Below are 18267 nucleotides of genomic sequence, written 5' to 3' on the forward strand. Positions count from 1 at the left end.
CTTTGTTGGATAAAGGAATGGGCTATTTTGAAGAATGCAGATATGCTGGATTTAGAGGGCTTCGATATAAGATTTGGTTGGCATGTCTACTTGTGGCAGGAGAAAGGGAAGGTGCACAGGGGCTTTTCCAACCATATCATCAGAGGTCCGTTACTTGAAGTCTGGAATAGATATAAGAACGTGATTGAAAAGGGTACACCCTGGTGGCTCTCCCCGACTGACATTGTTAAAATTAAAAAATTAAATATGACAGGTGAAAGGTGGACATATGAGGATTTATTAGTTAAAACGGAAGAGGGATGGAAAATTAAGCCTTATGAGGAGTTGAAGGATAAAATTAAGGAGTGGTTACACTTTCACCAAATCAATGCACTGTGGGGAGATCACAAAAAACTAGGGATGAGTGAAAAAAATCGAAATACCAAGTGGAAATCCTGGAAAGCAATAATAAACTCCTCTCTAAAATGTACAAACAATTATTGGAATGGGACACTAAAGGGGATGTGGTGAAAGGTGCGATGGTAAAATGGGATAGGGATCTTGGGCACAAGGTGGATTATAATAAATGGCAGACACTGTGGAAAAAGGGTGTGAAGTTCACGGCCTGTGCAATTCTTCGTGAAAACTTAGAAAAAATGATATATCGCTGGTATTTGACTCCGGCAAAGTTAGGTAAGATGTATAGGAATGCCGATAATTTATGTTGGAGATGTAGGGACAAGGTGGGAACTTTTTTTCATGTCTGGTGGACCTGTGATGTGGTTAAGAGATTCTGGGGGCAAATCTATGACGAGTTGAAAAAGATCTTGAAATATAATTTCCCTAAAACCCCTGAGGTGTTCCTGTTGGGTATGATTGAGGAGGAAATAAAAAACGCAGACCAAACCTTCTTTCAATATGCCACCACAGCGGCAAGGATTTTAATTGCACAGAGGTGGAAATCCCCTGAAATACCTTCGGTCAGAGACTGGCAAGTGAAACTGTTTCAATATATAGAACTAGCAAATTTAACACAAAGAATTAGGCATCATAATATGGCTAAAGTTAAAAGTGACTGGAACAAATTTTTAAATTATATTAAAATTAATCTGGGAATTAACAATATAACAGTAGATATTAGTTAACACTTACGGCATTTTGAGTAACTACTATAATAACTGCAGAAATTGTACAGGATTATGTAACCCTAAGCTAAAGTGGATGGAGGTCTAATTTATATGTACTCTTTATATTCTATGTTATGTATCTTATATTTATTGATATTCTGTATCTGTATCTGTACCTTTATTTTTAGGGACATCTGTTCTTTTTAAAGTTTCTTTTTTTAAAAAAAAAATGTATTCAATAAAGATTTATTTTAAAATCTAAAAAAAAAAAAAAGAGAAAATCTCAGCCCCTTCAAGACTGTTAAGTGGCACAGAAATATATGAAATAAATAAATAAACCTTGCGAGTCTGCAGAAGTACAAAGATAGATATAGAGAGGGGCGTTGGAAAGTTCTATCGTGAGAGGAGGAGGGCCAAATAGCAGCCCAATGAGGCTGAGCATGCACAGTGACCACGCTGGCTGGCATGGGGGGACGGGACCCAGAAAAGCAGGAAATGGAATGGAGTTGCTAGAATCCTGAACAGCAGCATTCCACACTCTGAACAGTCCTTAGGATGGCTGTACATGGTCACCATTCAACTTTCTTGCAAGGCCTTTACCTACCATCGCTCTGGGGAATTGTGGGAAATTTAAATAGCAGCTAGGGCTATTTAGGGCTGCTAGTGGGCTTGGATCACTACTAGAACAATCAGGGCCCATTTAAATCTGGAGCTGGCTCTGCATCTGAACACAGAACACGCTTCATTATAATGGAAGATTGCCACCCCAGGCGGGGAAAGGGGAGCTAAAAGGGTTGACAGCCTGAGGTGCAAATGCAGCCTTCTAAGCCTTTCTATCTGCCCCCTGTGATGCCTCCCAGGCCACACCCCTCACTCCTCCTGCTTCATACTCTCCTTGAGTGTGTTTGCCTGGCTGGAATGTGTCTTTTAACTCCAACAACACTGCTTGCTTGCCTGGGGACAGAGGATGGAAAGAGCTGTTTGTAAAAACTCACCTATTGTATAAAAGAAGAATTCCCATTTATCGCTTGCCCCGAATTTTGCCTCTGGTAACACACAACACTTGCATGTGGCCCCTGGGAGGTTGCCCCAAAGGAAAAAACCTTCCCCACCCTTCATTGAACAGACTTTAGAGAGGATACGACTTTTAAGTTCAAGCAAGCTACATACTGCCAGGTAACGCCCCGGTGACCGCACTTTGCCTCTCTGCAAGAAATTCGGACAGAAAATATATTGGAAGCAGCCCCCACCAGCACAGCAATTGTCAGACATCACAGCAGGTGCACACGGCAGACGAGATGATGGAGAGGTGGGGGAGAAAGGGTGGGGACGAAGGGGCAACCAGAGAGGGGAGACAAACAGGTAAAGGGAAAGGGGGGATGAATAAGAGACAAGAGACAGAAATGGGTGTTAGTCAAACGTTATCCATGGAACTTGGTGAGGAGTCAAGACTGGTGATTGGTTATTCAAATGGAACTTCCAATGGAAGAAAGTGAGGTTAGATCTCCTCAGACTTCTTTGAAGCAGGGTTGTGGATACCCATGGCCCTTCTAGGTGTTGCTGGAACTACAATTTACACACTCCAACTCAACAAGCATGGGACATCCAACAGGGTGGCCCTTCTAGATGTTGGAGTGCTATATTTCCCATCACCCTACCTTGTGAAGCATGTTGGCTGGGGCTGATGGGGGTCGGAGTCCAGCAATGTCTGGAGAGCCAGAGATTCCCATCCCTGCTCCAGAGGGAGGCCTTACACCCAACTCATGCAGAATATTAACAGATGGAAAAGTTTCTGAAACTCAGGCCTTAGGGCCAGGGGACTGCACTGTTGATCACTTGCTAAGGTGCACCTCAATGCACTGGGAGGCACTGCTTAGTAAAGTCCCTAGAAAATGCTCAGTTGCAGAAGGTCCCTCTGCTCCTTCCCATCACTGGTTTCCTATTTGGCTCAATCTGGGGGTGGTGTTGAGAAGGAGGTGGAGTACCAGCAGCTGCTCTTTAAAATCTTTTCTGCTCACTCTCTCCCATTATACATACAGCCCTCCAAACCTTACAGGGCTACAACTGGTCCTTCTTGCTGGGGTTGATGAGAGCTGGAGTCCACCAACATGGGGCAGACTATAAGTTCCTCACCCATGCTCTAGCATGATGTAGGAAGGGGGAACAAGAATAAGGAAATCATGGCTTTGAGCATGAGATGGAGACCTCTTAAAATTTCTACCCTATGCATGGACACACAACCCAGGGAGTGAGGATTCAGCTAAATTCCTCTAGGTGCAGGAGGAAATCTTGGGGACAGAGTTCACCATTAGCAATTGCCGGAGCAGAATTTATTTTCCCCCTAAGGGATGAGGCAGGGGTGGGTGGGAATGGCAGCTGCCACAAGAAAAGAGTTGGAGAATATTTGGCCTTTTTCAAAGTGTGTGTGAGAAAAAATCTCAGAAAGTGTCTCAGGAAAAAACGTATTCTGAGAAATGTCAGCTCTGTTCTGTTATAGATTTCAACTCACCTATGATGCTCTAGGCACCCTTCCCACCCACTTCCAACCTTTCTGTTGCTCCAGTGGCAGCAAATGAGAGAGCCCACCCTTGCTATGGGTGTTTGTGGTCCTTGGGAAACTATATTTCCCAAGCCCAATTGCTCATGGTAGGCTATGATGCAGCCAACCAGTGATGGAGGGCGAAAGATGGCAAAACCTCCTGCTTGTCACACTGAAAAACAAGGAGGTAAGCAAGTGGATCTCAGGGGTGTGGTGGACTGTGTTGAAGAAAGGGAATGAGAGGTTTGAGAGACAGCATGATGTTGTGTTGTTCCTTTGAGGAATACCTGCATATGAGGTCAGAATGATGAGTTTTCCTCATTTTTAAGTGAAGAAATGCAAGTTTCAATGACATCTCTAATTCTAGCTGAAGGAACCCAGGGCAGTGACATCCTGTTGTCTGGGTTGGGAATTGAAGTGGTCCAAGAGCAGCTGGAGAATGATCACCAGCCATGTGTCAATGATGGAATGGTGTGTGAAATGAAAGACTAGACAATGCTCAGTCACACAGGTGATGATTGAGGCTGCATTATCTAAGCACAAGAGGAGGATTTAAAAATATATCTCCTGCAGATGAAATGTTTCTGGTTCTCTTATTAAGGCAGAAGATCCTTAGTAAGTAATTCAATTTGGGAAATGCAACTGAAATCAGGAGAGTTTCACGCCTAGAATTAAATCAATGACCACCATCAATAGAATCAGTTGGTGAATTATTCCTTATTCTAACTGTGAGTTTGCCACAGCACCCCATGATCCTCTCGTCCTGTGAGGTCAGGTGGTACTGAGTTACAGATCTTATATATGGCTCAGTCTGGCAATAACTGCTGATGAAGCAACTTCTGAGCTCTGCTTTTATGCATTATTCAGCCCAAGTGCTGTTCAGAGCTGTCTAGGGTACTCGTGTCATGCCTCACATTACCTTTTAACCAATACTGAGAGCTCATCCATACTTCAGTCTGAGCCATGCTTTCTAGGCACAGGCCTGTGATTTCTAGGTCCGGGTTTGAGCAGGAGGGTTTTGTTTTTTGTCCCATTGCTGAAGTGGAAAATACGGCAACTGCGTTTACATGAATTGATGTTTGTTATGATTCAGCAGTAAACTGAGTATTTTCCTGGAGAAAGTGGCGGGACAAAAAAAAGTCCTGCTTAGTCACGGACTTAGATAATGTGGCACAGATGAAGGCGTGGATGAGCCCTGAATTACTGTAAGGGGATCCAACATGCAGTGGACTATGTACCCACCACTTCTAGCTAGCTAGAAAACTCTACCTTACTTATTGAACCTAATTATGCCACAGGATTCATGTGAATTCCACATATATAATTTTCTATTGGGTTTGGAAGCATATCTGGGAGCATGTCTGCATTGCAAATTAAAAAACAGTTGGAGGCTGCCTTCAGCCACTGAATCTTCTTCTACAAAAACCATGAGAACTTGTAGTTCCAGGAGGTTACTGAGAATTCATGTTGGAAGAATGTCCCAGCCCCTTCCTGGAACTCATTGGTGGGGTGGCTAAACAGGTTTGGAAACTGGTTTAAGTTTCCTTCCAGTAGCACCTTAAAGACCAACTAAGTTAGTTCTTGGTATGATCTTTCGTGTGCATGCACACTTCTTCAGATACACGAAAGCTCATACCAAGAACTAACTTAGTTGGTCTTTAAGGTGCTACTGGAAGGAATTTTGTTTTGTTTTGACTATGGCAGACCAACACGGCTACCTATCTGTAACTGGTTTAAGTTTGTAAGTGTAGCTGTATCTTAACTGTGGAAAAAGAGAAACTTAGCAAAAGAGGAGTGCTCTGTAGGCAGGCAGGCTCAGGGAAAATGTGGTACAATTCTGTTTCTACTGAAGAAAGCCGAGTCTGTAGAATGCCAGGCTTTTTGGTGACAGATATATGAAACGTTATGGATCCCTATGATTAGATGCATACTTACATACACAAAACCAGCAAACAAAGTTGCCTAGCAAGTAGGATCTGGAGCCTGTTGCTTTTTTGTTGACTGCGGATGGATCTCAGAGAAGCTGTCTGTAATGGGGAATGCTTGCTCCAGATCACACCTCAATTATTTATGTGATCGGTAAATGCATAATCAAATTGCCCACAGCAGCACTCACATTGTTAAACCTCCCAAAGGTCTTCCAGGTGACAAGACAAACAGACAGAAAGAAGGTGTTAAATCGCTGACTTACTGTAAGTCTTCCATTGCCAGTTAAGCCTCCTGCGCTCACCTGAGTTTCTGCTGCCAGGCGGGGCATGGAGGCAGCTCGCCCCTGGCTCTCCAGGCCAGGCTGGTGCTCACCATTGGCCATTGTTGGACTGATCTCTCGCATTTCTACTACCTGAGAGAGAAATAGGGGCAGAAGCACAGAAGTAAGCACGGAGCTGGCAAAAAAAAAAAAAAAAGTTCTCAGTAATCATGGTAAATGACTTGCTGCATCCTCAGAGGGAGAGGTAAGATATAAAGGGCCCCTCTGCATGCTTAGCTGAGCTCAGTGGTGTTTGGCTCTTTAAAGGTAAAGGTAAAGGGACCCCTGACCGTTAGGTCCAGTCGTGGATGACTCTGGGGTTGCGGCGCTCATCTCGCTCTATAGGCCGAGGGAGCCGGCGTACAGCCTCTGGGTCATGTGGCCAGCATAACTAAGCCACTTCCGGCAAACCAAGCAGTGCACAGAAACACCGTTTACCTTCCCGCCGGAGCGCTACCTATTTATCTACTTGCACTTGATGTGCTTTTGAACTAGGTGGGCAGAAGTGGGACCAAATAACAGGAGCTCACCCTGTTGAAGGGATTCGAACTGCCGACCTTCCAATCGGCAAGCCCCAGGCTCTGTGGTTTAGACCACAGCACCACCCACATGACTTCATTTTTATACCCAAGTCAATTCAATTTATATACATGACAATTTAACACAGTGGTGGAGCATATGCTAAAGTCACCCAGGTCATGCATGTGGGGTACATCCATGAGGGGGTGGGGAGCAGAGGGAGCCCCCTGTGGCTTGCTTCACAAGCATGGGGGAGCTCACTTGCATGCTACAGCCCAGGCGAGAAGAGGGGTGAGGGAGCTGCCACCAGCTTTCTTCCTACTCTCTGCCCCCAGGTCAGACCTGACTCTAGAGTGGAGCTGCTTCCTTGTGCACTGCAAACCAGAAGAGAGGGCTGCAGCATTGCTGCTGACTCTTCTCTCTCCGTCCCTGGGTCCACCCCCAGGTCAGTCTTACCCTGGAAGTGGAGCAGCTATGGCCAGGTGCAAGAAAGCTGCCACAGCCTAGGAAGTGGGTGGCAGTGTTACCACCAACTGTCCTCTCTCTGCTCCCAGGTTAGGCTTGACCTAGGAATGGAGCTGTGGCTGGTGCCATTGGGCTGTTGTGTGAGGAAGCTGTCTCCACAGCTCCCTCGCATGCCCCCTCAAAACATGCACCCAGTGACACCTCCCACCCCATGCTATGCCACTGATTTAGTAATGTAGTCCCAAGGATAATGATACCAACTCCATTACAGTGGCATGGGAGTGCTCCAGCCCCTCTGCCAGTCAATTTTTAATCTTCTTACGCAATGATATTGTATTATGTAATTTGGCAGTTCAATTTTTCTGAAAATCACTTTGGGGCACCTTTCACTTGTATAAAGCAATATTGCATAATAAATTAAATTGCAATGGGGTGTTCCATGCAGTGTAATCAATGGAAAGTTGTTTTAGCATCCATATGCAATGTTTCTTTAGATTTCAAACTGAGATTGATTCAACAAAAAAATGGAAGTTTCAGGCACACTGGATTCCACAGCTTCTTTATAAGGAGGAACTGGCCAGTTTGGCTAGGGGCTGGTGATGTAATCAGGATAAAGCATCAAGGCACATGCTGTGGGCATGTGTTGGAATATATCTTCCCTTTGGTCAGAAATTGTTTGCATTTTTAAAATTGCCTTTTCAAGCACTGGCTTCAGTACACAGAATATGGGAAGGGGGAGAGGTCTTGTCCTTTGTCTTAGGGAGCAACATTTCTTGGACCAGGCCTGCTGTTCTGTTCTGCCAGCTGCCAGCTGCCAGCAGACTGGAAAGTACATTTCATTGGTGTAGCAGAGCTTTTGGGATTAGCCCAGTGAAGCCTCCTCCTGTACCAAAACAGTACATTTAACCTTCACCTGTTTGCTTGTCTGCTCAGTGGGAATTTCTTCTGAATGGCCACGCTCAAATGCTGGTGTCCTCGTTTCGTAAAACACATCCTGAGTCCGTTGAGTACCCCATGAAACAGACTCCTTGATTCCTCCTCCCTCTGGCGTTGGTCTGTCATGAAAGGGAGGAAGAAAGGGAGGGAGAGAGAGAGAGAGAGAGAACTTGCAAAGAATGCAATACAGTGGTACCTCAGGATAAGTACTTAATTCGTTCCAGAGGTCCGTTCTTAACCTGAAACTGTTCTTAACCTGAAGCACCACTTTAGCTAATGGGGCCTCCTGCTGCCACTGCACGATTTCTGTTCTCATTCTGAAGCAAAGTTCTTAACCTGAGTTACCATTTCTGGGTTAGAGGAGTCTGTTACCTGAAGCATCTGTAACCTGAGGTATCACTGTACTGTATACCAAAATCTTGGTACATTGCCCCATCTCTGGTGGGACTTGTCCAAAAGCACAGAAATGGACCCAGGATTAGCTTTGCTCTCCTAACTCATAAGGTTGCAACAATGATCTGTCTTGTAAGAATCATATAAACCACCTCCTTCTGGCAGCATGCATGGAGCTAGGGTAACATTGGAAAGATGCAGAGGGCTTTTCTTGGCCAGAACTCCCTGGAACTTAGTTCTGGCACCTCTCAGGTGGGCGCCATTGTCATTCTAAGAGACTGAGGGACATGTTCATGGTGAGTTCCAGCAACTCTTGTTCTTGATAAATGGTGCTGGTATGATAGGGTATGGCTTTGACTGATAAGCTTACACAATGCTGTAGAGTGATGTACAGACAAACATACCAAAATATAATTTGATTATGACTGGTTTATATTTATTTCTGTGAGGGATTCTTTAGCTGTGATTCCAGTATTGCAGGGGATTGGAGCAGATGACTCTGAGGGTTTCTTCCAACTCTACAGTTCTGGGATTTGATACTATTATTTTCTGCTTAATACTCATGCTGTATTTTGCTTCATACCTGGTGACTGATACCCATTATTTGCTGTTTATATTGTTTCATGTTATACATAATAAAACACATATATCTACATAATGCAACACTGTAGATAAAGCAGGCTGGGGAAACCCTTCCTTGCAGGCAACAAACAAACCACAAAGTCAGGTAGTTAGCAGCTGCAGGTTAAGAAGGACCTAGTTATCACTCAGGTGGCAAACCTGTGCTCAAGCCATGCAACTTCAGACCGCAGGTGGGGACAGACATGATGGAACTGCTCTATCTTAAAAAATGAAATCAGTCTCCTCACTTAGAAAACCAGCATATCAGGGAGCAAGTTAGACAGAAAAAGAAATGAGGAAAGCTGTAGCCCTCAGTATGTTGTAGAACTCTTAATTCCCATCATTCTTGATCATTGACCACAGCTTATCCACCCTTGGGCTAAAAAAATTGTGATGCTAGTTCTCTAAATGCAAGGAATTTTGGTGTGCAGAGACAAATTCCATCAGGTGAGCTCCTTCACCCCACCTGCACTCTGAATAGGCACAGCTCCAGCTCGGCCACTTCAGTGAGAATTTAGCCAAAAATAATGAGAACTTTCTGGGTACTCACAAGGCACCTCCATTGTTGAGAGAAGCAGAGCTCTTTTGGCGCAGGAAAGCATTGGGGAATACTGAAGGCTGGCTTTGTTCAAGCGCTGCTTTCAACGGGTGGAAAAGGGACACGGTTCCAGTCTGCAAGGCGGAAGGAAGGAAGGAAGGAAGGAAGGAAGGAAGGAAGGAAGGAAGGAAGGAAGGATTATCTGCTCTGGTAACAATTCATACAGTGCTGCCACAGAGGTAGAGGTTGGCAGTTGTTCTGGACAGGGGTTCCTCCTTATCCCTGCCTGGCAAATCCCTCACCAATAAAGCTGTACAAATCTTATCTGTTCCTTAGTAGGGAGCTGCAGCTTAGTGTAAGGGTGGGATACATTTTTCACCCTGAGCGCCAGTGAAGGATAAGGCCAGAGGCAAAAGCAGGAGCAACTACTGCAATTTTCTGATGTCTATGCTCTGGTAACCTCTAGGTTAGATGTGATTTGTTATATGTTACTACAAGCCAATAACCACCAGGCCATGGTAAAACTAAACAGGATTCTATTAGCTGATTGTACTGCCCCTACAGGTCAGTGAAATTTGGCTCATTGTTGATCTCCACAGTGACATAGTGGCAGTGAAGGGTGCAAAAGACTGTTTACCTGGCAAAGACCTCCAGGTGCTGGATGGGCAGGATCTCGAGTGTTCTTGTTCTGTTTGTAGAAGTCAAATATCATCAAGGCTGCATAGACTTTCCCCACTGTCATGGCTTCAGCTGGACAAAGAAACAAAAAATGAAAAACAAAATAAGAGGGGGGGGGAAAGATGGGGTGAACAGAATTGCTGAATAGCAAAAGGTGAAGGCAGTGGGAGGGGGAGTCAGTATGAATGGAAATCTTAGATTCTCATGAGTTGGGTGGGGAGCTATCCTAATTCTTTCTTAGACTAAACTCAGATGGCCTGGTACCTATTGTTTAAAATCAAAATGAGGCCACCAAAAAATTATTTCTCCCACTTCCAATCTTAAATTTAGTTCTCCACATTTCTGTAGCAATCTGCATTTCAGTGTAAAATTTATCCAAATATACAGATTTTTGCAAGCAATTTTCCCCAGTATAATGCATACTAATGTAATACTTTTCAAGCATGCCTTCCCCCTGAGGAGATTTCACCCCTCCCATACCCAAGATGATCTCCTGATGGTCTCTGCTGACTCTCCAGAGAGGAGGAGGCGTGTTCTGCTATCTACTTATTCTGCCCCAGCACCACATCTGTGTGTGAGTCTGAGAGTCAGTCAGTCAGCATATCGGAGAGAGAGAGAGTGTTAGAGATCGTGTCTAGAGATAAGGTTGCTGTTAAGAGCAGCTGCAGACTCTCAGTGTAGCATTGATTTATGCTTAGAATATTCAGCTCTGTATATAGTTTTGTATCATAGTTGTAGTTACAGAATAAAAGGAAGATATTCTACAGAGCTGCTCTCCGAGTGGTTTATACTCTGCAAGACTCTGCAAGACTCTGCTGCGCAACGACTGTATTATTGAGACAGTGAATCTGGTGCTCTAAGCTGTGAGTCCACAGCACTGTGACCTGTTCCTGTGAGAAAGGTGGTCTCTGGCAGTGCTACCCAGCTCACCTAGCCCAGTCGGGGTTGAGGTGCATGAGTCCAGTTGGTGCACTGCCTCAAGGGCGATGCTGACACCCCCAACATATGAATTTTTGTACCCATTGGCTGGGAAACTGCATTGCAAAATTAAGAGGTGTGTAGGAGAGACAATATGTTGTAGTGGTTAGAGTGTTAGACTAGCTTGCCTCACAGGGTTGTTGTAAGGATAAGGTGGGGAGCAGGAGAGCCATGGATGCTATCTTGAACTCCTTGGAGGAAGGGTGGGATAGAGATGTAATAATAAATAAAGTCTGGGGGGATGGGAGGAGAAGCAGGTCCCCATCTCACTCCTGCCCCGCAAGCACATGATTGTGTAGGACTCCCGAACACATTCAGCACCTGGATCTCCCCGAGTCAATTCAGCGGCACTGCAAATTAACAGACTGACACCTGGATCAGAGTGGAGGCCCTCGCGCAGTGACCTATTTCCTACTCTCCATATCTTCCCATCTAGTATATAGCAATAAAGTACTGACAGCCAGGCCTGGGCCTAAGCCCTTAAAACACTGTACAGCACATCAAGAAGAGGAATTCGGGAAGATGTCCTTTTTCCTTGTTATGCTTAAGCGTCCCCATAGCTTGCCTATCCCTGCTAAAACACTTCTCAGTGTAAATGTTAATGCTTATGCCATCAATGTGGTACAAAGGGAAACATGGGACTTACGTTTATGAGGTGGTACTAGCAGATCCAAGGTCTTTGGCGAAAGATTGGGCCAAACTAGCGAGATCTCCTTCCTCAGCTCGATGTCACACTGAAGCTGCAGGACCCCTGCCATGCCATGGGCCAGGTGATACAAAGGAAGAAAATGTTTCACTCACAGACCAGGCTCCATGCTGGACCAGAGCAAAGGCTTATAAAGCAAAGTATGTCTTTTCTCGAAGTGATCAACCAGATGTCCCAATGGGAAGCCCACAGGAAGGACCACATGATTCCCAATATCTGACATTCAGATATGCCTCTGATACTGGAGGTAATATAGCCAGCCGCTATGACTAGCAGCCATTGATAAAACATATCCTCCATGAATTTGCATAAACTTCTTTTAAAGCCTTCTAAGTTGATGGCCATCATGAGATTGTGGAAGAACAAATCCTATAGCTTAACTATTATGTGAAGTACTTTCTTTTGCCTGCCCTGAATCTGCAAGCACTCAGCTTTCTTGGATGGCCCCAAGGAAAGGCATTATTCCTACCCTTTGGGGAGGGTATTATTATGAGGAAGGGTATTATTCTTACTCTGTAGGAAGCTTGAAAAGGGAAAAAGAGAGCACGGTAGGGGCTCTTCCATGGAGGGGAAGAAGACTGTGGGCAATGTCAACGCTCTTACTTCTTACTTCTCTGAAGAGAGAAGCTCTTCCAGAATGCACCAAAGTACTGAATCAGATCACTGGTTGATTTAGCTCAGTCTGCACTGATTGGTAGCAGTTCTACAGGTTTCAGATAGGAGGTCTGTCCCTGGAGACATGGAGTATTGAACCAGGGACCTTCTACATACAAAGTAGATGTGCTACCACTGAGCTTGATGAAGCTAATGCAGGGCTATGGAACCTGTGATCCTCCAGATGTTTTCTTGACTCAGAGTTCCAATGACCCTAGGCCAGCATGGTCAGGGATTCTGGGAAATATAGTCCAACAACATCTGGAGGTCCTGGTCTAGTAAAGTGGAAATTTGCTCAGATATCTTGCTTTAAAATCTGAAACTTGCCTATTTCCATACATCAATTTTGAAAATGTATGGGCCAAAGTCCCCATCCCCATTCCCCATTCATTCCTATTCACACAATTATGATCTTTTAAGCCAGCTGCTGTTGTCTCACCTGATGCAAGTTTGATTTCCAGGGCAGTGCGGATCAAGGCCATCAGCGTAGATGTGAAGTGGACACTCAAGTCATCATTTGAGATTGGCATATTCATCCTTACCAAGCGCTGAGAGACAGACAGGCTTCTATCAATGCTGATCAACTTATTTCCCCTCCCCAAACCTCATACTCGCCCACCCCACTTTCTAGTACTCAGTTTCGTTCCTCCTCAGAGTAAGCTTGATTACCAAGAGCTGACATTCCACAATGCTAACTTTTCATATGCTGACGTAGGTAACAAGCTCCAGATATCCACAATCTCAATACCTTCCAATATTCCAACATCATGGGAGGGGTGTTTCTAGGACTAAGGTGAAACTTTGAAGCTCCCTTGTTATTTTTGCTATGGGATGCAGCATGCTGGTTAAGTAATTTTGTTATATTTATAGTATTGAAATATGCTTTTGCATATTATGTTTTTGTTTTGCTATGTTATTATGAAGTTGTTTTTGTAGTGTTTGTTTGAAATGCATCCCTGTTTATTGTAAGCTGCTTGGAGCATGATTTCTTTTTTTGTGTGCAAAAGCAGCATACAAATAAAATGAATGTATGAATGAATGAATGCTGAGCTTCACTTATGTATTGGAAACTCTCAGCTATAACCTAAACCTGTCTTTCTATACCTTAAAACCATCTCACCCTGCATTTCCCTCCATGGACAGAGTGACCAGCTCTTCTTTCTGTGTTTTAGTACTTCAAAAATGGCAGTATGGCAGCATTTTAAAAAAATAATCTTTGGCCTAATAACATATGAAGAGTCCTGCAGGATCAAGCCAAAGACCCATCTTAGACCAGCTTTCTGCTTTCACACTGGCCAGCTAGATGCCTCTGGGAAGATCATGAACAGGACTCTTCCCTGCTTGTGGTTTCCATCAACTGGTATCAAAAGACAAACCTATTTTCAACAGCTACTATTGGAGATGGTATCATGGCTAACAGCCATCAATATCATTCTTGCCATACAGGGTGCTTTTATGCAAGCTTTTATAGTCAATACCCCCCCCCCCAACTCGAATCCTGGGAATTGTGCATTGCCCAGGGCTTTCTGGGGATATGGAATAACTATTAAACAGAGGAGACTATTGCATTGGGGTGGGTGGTGAACTGCCCTGCTAGCTTCAGTCTGCCCTCAAACAGCCCCCAAATGCCTGCCTCTTTCCTTCCCTCCCATCTCTGATGCCCTCTCACATCTCTGCCTCCCAAAGGCTTGCACAGCTGTTTGTTTCAGCAGCCCTGGCTACAAGCTCCCTGGGTGAAGGATGCCTTTGAGGCTAGCCAGGGGGTGGAGCAGTGGGAGGAGGCACCTCTCTTTTGGAGGGGCAGCTCAGAGACCAGGGGTGGCAGCTCCACCTGCCCAGAGGACTCCCAAGGAGAGGGGAGAAGAGAGGAGGCTGAGAGAACAATCCATAAGGGAGAGGGTTCGAAAGGGGGTGAGGGGCTGCCAGTTCTTCAGGCAAGGGGTGACATAAGTGGGCTCCTGAGCCCCAAAGGGGTGCAACAGAAAGAATGTAGTTGGTCAATGGGCCGTGGACTCACAAAGGTTGAAAACCTCTACATGAAACCATTGATAAACTATTGCCTGTACGAAGCATGTCCTCAAAGGTGCTATCTGGAAACTAGCGAACTGACAGTGAGCTCTTGGGGAATAATTGCTGACAAAGAGGAAATAAGGCATGAAATGAGTGATAGTGCTTCAGGAATAGCAGCCACCTCCTTAGTCCATGAGAAACACACCTAGGTGCCAAAGCAATTCAAAACATGCTGGCTTGAATGCAAAGTAGTGCTAAATCTCTTGTAGTGCTAAGTATTTACATTTGTACAACAGAAGTTCCCCTGTGTTCTAAACCTGAACTGGGATTTCCCTTACCCCTCGGAGCACATTTAGAGAGTGCATAGGGTGGGTCTGGGAAAAGAAGAGAAAGTTCCATTGCATTAATGGCATGAAGGCATCAGATACCACCCGTTAAATTCCAATTAAGCTCCCCCCAACACAGATCTAGTTTGCCACCCACTTTTTGCTGTCGTCAGCACAGAAAATGTTAGCAGCAGAATCCTACCTTCTTCAATGCAGCCCCATGGTCCAAACTTACTCAGACAGTCCCACTGTATCCATTGCAGTGAGTGACAGGGGAAAAGAAAGGGGAAAAGATGCTTGGAAGTGAAAGAAAAGCCAGTGTGTGTGTGTGTGTGTGTGTGTGTGTGTGTGTGTGTGTGTGTTTCTCTCAGGAGAGCTGTATCCTAATCCAGGTGGGGGGGCTTGGAAATGAGCATCAATTAGCCAGAAGGAAGCCTATACCCCCCCAAACCTCAGAAGACCTGGTTTTTGTGCTGTTAGTAATCTGAGGTTGTTATTCATATCCATGCAACTCCTGCCTGTGAATTTATCTACACTTATTTTTTGCCCTGCTCTGGCGCTGTGGGTTAAACCACAGAGCCTAGGACTTGCCGATCAGAAGGTCAGCGGTTTAAATCCCCGTGACGGGGTGAGCTCCCGTTGCTCGGTCCCTGCTCCTGCCAACCTAGCAGTTTGAAAGCACATCAAAGTGCAAGTAGATAAATAGGTACCACTCCGGCAGGAAGGTAAACGGCATTTCCTTGCGCTGCTCTGGTTCACCAGAAGTGGCTTAGTCATGCTGGCCACATGACCCGGAAGCTGTACGCCGGCTCCCTCGGCCAGTAAAGTGAGATGAGCGCCACAATCCCAGAGTCAGCAACGACTGGACCTAATGGTCAGGTTTACCTTTACCTTTCCAGGAACAGGTTGTGCTTTAAAGTTCTGGGTCCAAGCACTCGTTTTATTTGCCCCAGAGTTTCCTCACAAAAACCCAGTCTTTAAAGCTGAAGTGCAACAAACAGGATTTAGGGTTTTCTGCAGATTGTTGCTTGGACATGGAGCTTAAAAGTGGGAACCATGCCTGGAAAGTACAGAGGAAAGGTAAGTGTGGATAAGCCCTGCAAGAATGAGGAACTGCTGCATGTTTCACCCCATTGCCAGATTTTGTTTCTTATGGTAACTCACAAAAAGGAATGAAAGATGTGATCTAGGGAATCTACTGCAACAGCTTTCTCTCTGTGTGTGATCAGAGCACTTTCTGAGATGGTTCAGATGGCAGTCAAAGGAGCCCTAAACCTACAGCTGAAGTAGAAGCTCCTTTGCTTACATGTTGGGCTTTAGAAGGCAAGCAGGACAGAGACTAACAAGTCAAATGTGTGCCCATTCATATTTCTACAATTCAAAAAAAGAGAAAAGACTGGTTCTCAGAAGGGAAGCTTCTTAAGTGCTCACTGTACATGTTTCCTCCCTGGCATTTTCTCATCCATCCTTTATGACAGAGGAAGGAAATCATTCAGAGTGCAACCAAACCGCACACGAGAGAGAAAACTTTGTTCCAGTTAATGTTGTGAGCAAGGGTCAGACTGAGTTTCTCTGCTAAGGGAACTTACTATTAAATGTGCATAAACTACTTGAAAGGGGTGGGGAAACATCTAGGTCTGTTCTCTCAAACCACACAAGACAAGAAATCTGGTTACACCTGCAAGCATCTTGTGGCTTAAAACCTGTAGCTCTCCAAATGTTTCATTGGGCTCCAACTCCCATCATTCCTGAGCACTGGCCATGCTAGCTGGGGCTAATGAGAACTGAGTGACCATCTCTGCCATAAAATCAGGTAAGCCACAAGGTCTGGTGTGAAATATTCCACCCCTTTATCTGTCTGTTCACCTTTTATTAAAATAGAAGTAAGTTACCAGCCCTCTTACTGAAGATATAAGGAGAAGTGTGCAGGCAACAGTCTACCCAATGGATCACTAATAAACTTCTCACATCGATTCAAGGTTCCAGGTAAATGAAGGACAGTCTAGCTCCCCCCATTTTCCATTTTATGTTTCCTGTCACTCCACATTCCATGACTACTGAGGAATTTCAGTCATCATTGGGCTTGTGCTTGGTGGTGGTGTTTGCAGATGTGTCATCTTAGGATGTTTTCCTTTATTTTTCCTTTACTTCTGAAAGCCTTAGGGTTCTTCAAGCATGCTGATACCTCCACCATTGTTCCTCAGTGACCCCATTTTAGCTCTGACGAACATGTAAATTGCAGAAATCTTGCTCCTGTTTCTGATGGGATTCTCCAACATCCCTACCCCAGAACCCCTTTCATGCCTTTTCCTGTACACGTGGATTTTGAGTGGAGTGTGTGGCATAAGCCTACCCTCTTCTTAATGCAGTCAGTACAGATTCTAATATTAAAAACGGAAGCATGCTACAGTGAGAAAGAGCACCCCCTTTGGGAAGCCCCAGCACATCTCTGGGATGCAGCTCTCCTGTTACACCATAGAACAAAGCTGTAAACATATTACCGCATGCACACCAAGGCAAGCAAGATAAAGTGTCATGCATGACGACTCTGCAGGGATTGGCTCTTGCCAGATGTAGCGAGAATATACAAGCACAGAGAGGGATGGGGCAACAGAAGGAGGTATAAAGGGGGAGATTGTAGCTCTTAAGAAGGTCCTAGAAGAGGAAAAGACCACCTAGGCATAGGAATGTGGTTGCTACAGAAAAAGATAGGGAGGAACCACGATGGGGGAGACAAAACTCTGGATTGCAGCATACTAGGTTTTACTCAGCACAGACCCATTGAAATTTATGGGCCTAAATTAGCCATGCTTGTTCATTTCAATTGGTCTACTCTGAGTAAGGCTAACACTGACTATAAACTTCTGTGCTTGCTATCAAGGGATGGCTATTTGCACCTGCCTCACTTCATCCTCCAGCCCCAACAGCCTTTATTAGACAGAAATCTGGGCCAAGGCATATAGGATGGGTGGGGTTTACTGGTAGGTGCTATTGTTATTAGCTTTGGACGTACTTTTGGATCCAAAGTCTTGGGTATTTCTACTTGAACTTTTGATGAGATTTATCCTTGCTCTATGCTCACTTACATTTTAATGCAGGCTAAATGCATTGATTTTGTGTATTATTTTGCAGTGCTATACTTTTAAAAATTATGTTCATTATGGTACTACTGTATTTTGACAGTTGTTGTTTTCTTGGTGAACCACTTTTGAGCACAGTTGTATCTTTTTTTACTCCACAGGCCAGATCTTTATCCAAATTAATCTTGTAGCATAGCACAAAATTGACAGGAGGGTGCCCACCTGTCAGTCATCTGATGTCACAATGATGTTAGTTGATCAGGCACTTTGAATGAACACTGTGTAGTGCTTTAAAGGGCCTGAGGCTTCAATATTACTACCAATCAGCTGATGAGCAGGACAGCTGAACTCTACTTTCTGCAAGTATCTGCTGCACATGTTCTATTGGGACCTTGCTCATTCAAATGATTCAGCAGGGTTTCAAATCTGGCCCATGAAATCATTTCCCCCAAACTCCACCTGCTGACAGT

At 44.8% G+C, this 18267-nt stretch overlaps 1 protein-coding gene across 13 annotated transcripts in view; it reads right to left on the reverse strand.

The window, feature by feature from the left end:
• Positions 1 to 18267, reverse strand: part of CACNA1B (calcium voltage-gated channel subunit alpha1 B) — a 337646-nt gene that overhangs the window by 15142 nt on the left and 304237 nt on the right. For 8 of the 13 annotated variants that reach the window (XM_083721558.1, XM_083721557.1, XM_083721556.1 and 5 more), the window contains 6 exons: positions 12821 to 12929; positions 11668 to 11772; positions 10003 to 10115; positions 9378 to 9499; positions 7791 to 7932; positions 5837 to 5986 (listed from right to left, as the gene is read on the reverse strand). In XM_083721558.1, coding sequence (XP_083577684.1) covers positions 5837 to 5986; positions 7791 to 7932; positions 9378 to 9499; positions 10003 to 10115; positions 11668 to 11772; positions 12821 to 12929 — 741 coding nt within the window. Of the gene's footprint in view, positions 1 to 2276; positions 2313 to 5836; positions 5987 to 7790; positions 7933 to 9377; positions 9500 to 10002; positions 10116 to 11667; positions 11773 to 12820; positions 12930 to 18267 lie in introns of all 13 variants that reach the window. The other 5 variants (XM_083721547.1, XM_083721550.1, XM_083721554.1 and 2 more) reach the window with 2 other exon arrangements.

This window comes from Podarcis gaigeae (genome assembly GCF_964106915.1).
Source record: "Podarcis gaigeae genome assembly, chromosome: Z".
Classification (NCBI taxonomy): domain Eukaryota; kingdom Metazoa; phylum Chordata; class Lepidosauria; order Squamata; family Lacertidae; genus Podarcis; species Podarcis gaigeae.